The sequence below is a fragment of the Musca autumnalis genome, unplaced genomic scaffold (genome assembly GCF_047663935.1).
Source record: "Musca autumnalis isolate F117 unplaced genomic scaffold, ASM4766393v1 scaffold_5, whole genome shotgun sequence".
NCBI lineage: Eukaryota > Metazoa > Arthropoda > Insecta > Diptera > Muscidae > Musca > Musca autumnalis.
In genome coordinates, this window is record NW_027412088.1 from 209,368,077 (window position 1) to 209,370,499 (window position 2,423).

At 34.7% G+C, this 2,423-nt stretch overlaps 1 protein-coding gene across 1 annotated transcript; it reads left to right on the top strand.

The window, feature by feature from the left end:
* The first annotated feature begins 1,239 nt into the window (after positions 1-1,239).
* On the top strand, positions 1,240-2,027 carry LOC141405069 (mitotic checkpoint protein BUB3-like). Its single transcript, XM_073989057.1, has one exon. It carries the CDS (start codon positions 1,354-1,356, stop codon positions 1,963-1,965), a length of 612 nt encoding a protein of 203 aa, XP_073845158.1. The 5' UTR covers positions 1,240-1,353; the 3' UTR covers positions 1,966-2,027.
* The last annotated feature ends 396 nt before the right edge of the window (positions 2,028-2,423 follow it).

The following is a 2,423-nucleotide window of genomic DNA, read 5'->3' on the forward strand; positions in this document are numbered from 1 at the left end:
GTAAGATAAATTATTGCTAATAACAAAAAAATCCATAACTAATGTGTATCACTTGCAGTCTGTCAAAAAAACTGGTCGTGTTATCGTGTCACATGAAGCTCCCTTAACACAAGGTTTTGGTTCTGAAATACCGGCCTACATTCAAGATAAGTGTTTCCTTCATTTAGAAGCACCGGTTAAACGTGTATCCTAATTATATTTAAGTTGAAGCAAAATGTCTGAACGTAAAGTATTGAATGTAATTTAGAATCAACATGTTTCATTTATAGAAATACTATCCGCCGGATTTCCGCGCATTTAAATGCACGCAAAGGTTTTGGTGAAAATATTGGCAGCACCCATTAACCCAGCGGACATTAATACAATACAAGGTAATATTTTCATATATGAAATGATGCTAATTAATAAATATAGGCATTTATTTTGCATGGCACTGAAATGTTGACATAGATCTTCTAGGAAGTTTTTTCCTGTTGATTAAGTAACAGTCGGTCAATAGGTAATTAAGCGGTTTCGGTTTGCAAGCTCTCAATATGCAATCTAAGATTACAAAATGTGTGGAACAAGTCCAATGAAATGTTGTTACAGCTATGTAAACTTTAGAGGACCTGATCACGAAACATTCAATCCCCCTTATTAAAGACTTAAAGACATCAGTGGAATATGGGGAACTTCTCTGCTTTAGCTACCCCTCGGATTTTTTAATTTTAAATTCTTATACAGATAGTCAGCTATAGCTCTGTTCCAGAACTAAAAAGTTTTTACAATTTTTACCATTTTTACACATTTTGCGTTCCCGTACACACAATTTATATGAAAATCGTTTACGACTTTTACAACTTTTACGACTTTTACCACTTTATAAAGTACGGGAACAGGCCATATATTATTGCAAACGTTGAGTTTAAAAAAATAGATTTTTAATTAGGAATTACTACAAGGCTTTCTTTCAATAATGTGGGTTTTTTGTACATATCTGTTTATTTACCTGTTAATGACAACATACAAGTAACAAAAAACAAAGGCCAAAAAGTATGGGTACCTGGTTTTTGTGGTGCCAACTAAATAATTGCAAAATTAATGAATGTTAGTTATTATTTAGCTATTTTTTATTTTATTTAACATTTTGTAATAATTTTGGTTTTGCAATAATTAAGTTGACTAATGCTAAGTTTACATTTACGAAATCCACTCGATTTCAACTGTCAATTCCATAGCTCAAACGTCAAATGAAATACACATACCGAGAATATTGTGGGAAGCCACGATGAACCTATACGATGTGTAGAATATGCGGAGTCGGTTAATGGGATTTTGACAGGCAGTTGGGATAAAACGTTAAAATTATGGGACATGCGTGAGAAACGCTGTGTTGGAACATATGAACAGTGTAATGGAAAAGTATACTCAATGTCAGTCAATGATGAGAAAATTGTAGTGGCTACCTCTGAACGAAAGGTACTGATTTGGGATTTGCGCAAAATGGAAGAATATATGATGAAACGAGAGTCGTCGCTCAAGTATCAGACCCGTTGCATTCGTCTGTTCCCCAACAAGGAAGGTTATGTCATGTCTTCAATAGAGGGCAGAGTAGCTGTGGAATACTTAGATCCAGATATCGAAGTACAAAAGCGTAAATTTGCCTTCAAGTGTCACCGCAATAAACAGGATACTGTTGAACGTATATATCCAGTAAACGCTATTAGTTTCCACAATGTTTATAATACATTTGCAACTGGCGGCTCTGACGGATTTGTCAATATATGGGATGGCTTTAATAAGAAACGATTGTGTCAATTTCACGAATACGATACCTCAATATCATCTCTTAATTTCAGTCATGATGGTAGTACATTGGCTATTGCTTGTTCGTACATGGATGAATTGGAAGTGCCGCCCACCAATGTCCCGAACCCGGTCATATATGTTCGATATGTAACGGACCAAGAAACAAAACAGAAGTAAATAGAAGCAAAATAGCATTTACAAATAATACTAAATTAAGTTTTACATTAAAAAATAGACGTTATAAAAAAAGAAAAAATGCCGTACTCTAGTATAATTAAAAAATGTCTTTACTTATTTGGAATCCCTTCAATGTGCAGGGGACGAGTGTTGTCTTTTAACGCAAAATGTTGAAATTTATTCATCTAGAACTTGCAAACTGTGGCTGGACGTATTTCGGAGCATGTTGAGCTAACCCGCTAAGCTCGGATCGGGATGGTTCACAGGTAGCTCTCGTTACCCAGAGTATATATATATATATGGGCCGATTCCGTACAGCGAGGCGAGTCATGTCGCGTCGTCTATCGTCTCTGTGACAAAATTTAAAAAATGCACTACGTACAGCGATAGAAAATAATCGTCGATAACAAGTTATTTTTATTTTTTTTGTTTTATTTTTATTCGTTAGTAAAAATGAA